We start from the raw sequence: 3,721 nt of genomic DNA, 5'->3' as shown, positions 1-3,721 counted from the left end.
TAAAATAAAGAAACTTCTGGTGACTGAGATTAGAACTTTAAGACTGGAAAAATTGTTTTTTGTTTGGCTGGATTTTTGTTTTGTTGTTTGGGTTTTTTTTTCTTTTTCTTTTTCTTTTTGTAGCATTTCACTTATCTATCGTGAAAACAGGATGAGTTTTAAAAAGTTCCTATTGTGTTATAAAATGATGAAATGAGAGAAATTTCCATGCTTTTGACACATGCATCATGAGGAGTGCTATAGAGTTTTCTGCAGTTTTTATCTTTTATGAAGAATAGATAAATTCAATGGAAATTCAAATAAATTCGCATTTTTCATGATTTTCAAAGTCCATGATTTTGAAGTGTGACCTAAGGTACCCCTTGGCTCTTCTTTCAACAGATAAGGCAGTGCTCCAGTCAGTCAATGGAGACTGGTCTTCATTTACATCTAGAAGAGTTTAGAATTAATTTTAATATTCTGCTTCAGGAAGCCTATAAAGACTGATGAAAGCTGATTGATGAAATACAGGATTTGCTCTCCTCTCACCCAAGTAGATGTTTTTGTTTCCAATATTTTAAGTGTAGCTATTGAAAATGTTCAATAATTTGTATCAGTTTCTACATTATATGTTATGCAACTATATGTTTAAAATGTTATAGTATTATTTTTAAATTGGGAAATAATAAAATGGACATGTAATTATATAAACAAGGCAATTGTACATGCTAATTATAGAAACTTGAATGACATATAATTTTCAAATAATTTCCAATTTACATGAATACATTTCAGTTCACCATCTTAAGAATCATGCTAAACGAGAGCTGTGTCACTGAGTTCATTCTCCTTGGACTTTCACAAAATTCAAAAGTTGAGAAAATATTGTTTGTTATATTTTTGTTGATATATCTTGCAACTATTGGGGGTAACATGATAATTGTGGTAACCATCATGTACAGCCCTACACTGTTGGGTTCCCCCATGTACTTCTTTTTAATATTCCTGTCCTTACTGGATGCATGCACTTCTTCTACTGTCACCCCCAAGATGACTGTCGACTTCTTCTATGAGAGGAAGACCATCTCCTTTGAATGTTGCATGACACAACTGTTTGCTGTTCACTTCTTTACTGGGATGGAGGTGATTGTCCTTTCTGCCATGGCCTATGACCGCTATGTGGCCATTTGCAAACCTCTTCACTACTCCTCCATCATGACCCGGAGGCTCTGTGGCATTTTGGTGATGTTGTCTTGGACAGGCGGATTCTTACATTCTATCATTCAAATTATCTTCACTTTACAGCTGCCCTTCTGTGGACCCAATGTCATTGATCATTACATGTGTGACTTGTTTCCATTACTGAAGCTTGCCTGCACGGACACACACATATTTGTCATTTTGGTGTTTGCCAACAGTGGTTCTATCTGCCTCATAATCTTCTCTATTTTGCTCATCTCCTATGGTGTCATCTTGTTCTCTCTGCGAGCTCACAGTTCTGAAGGGAGACGTAAAGCTCTCTCTACCTGTGCATCCCATATTACAGTTGTGCTTTTGTTTTTTGTGTCATGCATATTAATATATGCTCGACCTACTGCCTTCTCTTCTGAAAAAAATGCTCTTGTATTTGCCACAATCATAACACCACTTCTGAATCCTATGGTGTACACTTTCAGGAATAAGGAAATGAAGAATGCTATGAAGAAAATGTGGAAGAGATGGATAGTGGTTTCTGGTGACTACTAAAATAGTACATTTACAATGCAGTGTAGGTAGCCCAGTGCATAAGAGCACTTTGTAGTGCAAACACAAGCTTATAATATTATTGATCCGCAGCACCCATGGCAGATGTCAGTCATAGGAGCACAGTTTTAATGGAATACTGGTGAAGTCAAGTACTGTAGAGTTCCAGGGCTCCTTCCAAACCCAGTATAGTCAAAGTTAATTGGAGAACTTTTTTTTAAAGAAATTAAGGCAGCAAGAAATAAATGAATGTAGTGCCTTTCCATGTCTTTTCATGCACTATCCACCCCTCATGTGTACACACATATATACAATATTCACATAGGAACACAAACAACACACACAGATAGACACATGAACAAATATTCAATAATTATATTTCTGAACTAATATAAGAACTCTATAAATAGGGCACTATTTACTAGGACAATTTTTTAATTGGATATTACTTTGAAATGGATAGCATCATTTTCTATGGGAAGCATTTATATTGGGGTTATCAAAACTGTTTCTCAGATCATGCCTCAATATGAATTGATTAATTAATATTACCATGAAAATTAAAGCCAGGATGATTTTATTCTTGCAAAAATTCTAGTAATTTCTGAAACTATTATGTAGGGTAACATTGTCTGACTAATTAAATTAATATTTGAAATAAAAACAAAAGTGAAAATGTTTGAAGAGCATGATATCATGAGACCACTGAACATAAAATTGCAGAAAAGCATATGTAAAGGCTGTTGCTGGATCCTTTATCTTATGGCTAAAATTCACTTATAAGTGAGTACATACCATGCATGTCCTTTTGAAGCTGGGTTACCTCACTCAGGATGATATTCTCAAGATCCAACCATTTGCCTGCAAAATTTATGATATTTTTGTTTTAAAAACTGAACAGTATTCTATTGTATAGATATACCACCTTTTCTTTATCCATTCTTTAGTTAAGAGATGTCTATGTTGTTTCCAGTCTCTGTCAATTACAAATAAAAGTGCTGTGAAAAAAACTGAACAGATGTCTTTGCACATCTTGCCAGCATTTGCTATTTCTTGAGTTTTTGACCTTAGGGTTTCTGATGGGTTTAAGATGGAATTTCAGAATAGTTTGATTTGTATTTCCCTGATGACAAAGGACTTTGAACATTTCTTTAAGTGCTTCTATGTCATTCAAGATTCCTCTGTTGAGAATTCTCTGTTTAGCTCTGTGTCCCATGTTTTAATTGGGTTATTTGGGTTGTTGGTATATAACTTCCTAAACACAGGATACCCAGTCTACACACCACAGACCCAAAGAAGCTGAACAAGAAGAAAGGCACAAGCCAGGATGCTTGAATCTCACTTACAGGGAATAAAATTATCATAAGAAACAGATGGATGGGAGAACTGGCAGGGAGAGGGGACAAGGAGAGGAAGGTGTGGGTAAAACAGGTGTCATGACCAGATGGCCATGAGAATGAATGGAAATTAGCGACTGACAGGCCTAGGGATGTATTGGGCATTTCTTGGAAGAGACAAACCTTGGGATAAAGAGGCACCCAAGAATTAATGGGGGTGACCTTAATTGTGACTCTCAGCACTAGGGATATGAAACATGAAGAGGCTACCTCCTGTAACAAGGCAGGAACCCCAGTGGAGTGATAGGGACCCAAACCTACCCACACAACATTCTACCAAAAATTTAATCTGTCTATAAGAAAGAAATACAGACATGAAGGATGGAGCAGAGACTGAGGGAATAACCAACCAATAACTGGCCCAACTTGAGACCTATCCCGTGGGCAAGCAACAATCCTTGACACTCCTAAAGATACTATGTTTTGCTTGCAGACAGGAGTCTATCATGGCTGTACTCTAAGAGTCTCCACCCAGCACCTGACTCAGACAGATGCATAGACCCATAGCCAAACAGCACATGGAGCTTGGTGGCCTTTATGGAAGAATAGGATGAAGAATTGTGGACAAAAGGTAATAGGCACTCCATTGGAGGAACAACAGA

The 3,721-nt window shown here is 36.7% G+C and overlaps 1 protein-coding gene across 1 annotated transcript; it reads left to right on the top strand.

The window, feature by feature from the left end:
• Positions 1–759: 759 nt before the first annotated feature.
• LOC127684394 (olfactory receptor 4C15-like) lies at positions 760–1,725 on the top strand. Its single transcript, XM_052181327.1, has one exon. It carries the CDS (start codon positions 760–762, stop codon positions 1,723–1,725), a length of 966 nt encoding a protein of 321 aa, XP_052037287.1.
• Positions 1,726–3,721: the final 1,996 nt, after the last annotated feature.

Source organism: Apodemus sylvaticus, chromosome 5 (assembly GCF_947179515.1).
Source record: "Apodemus sylvaticus chromosome 5, mApoSyl1.1, whole genome shotgun sequence".
Classification (NCBI taxonomy): Eukaryota; Metazoa; Chordata; class Mammalia; order Rodentia; family Muridae; genus Apodemus; species Apodemus sylvaticus.
This window is presented reverse-complemented; position numbering and strand designations above follow the sequence as displayed.

What these genes read in the sequence shown, in the direction of transcription:
- LOC127684394 (XM_052181327.1), top strand. Translation starts at nt 760, where the DNA reads ATGAATACATTTCAGTTCACCATCTTAAGAATCATGCTAAACGAGAGC.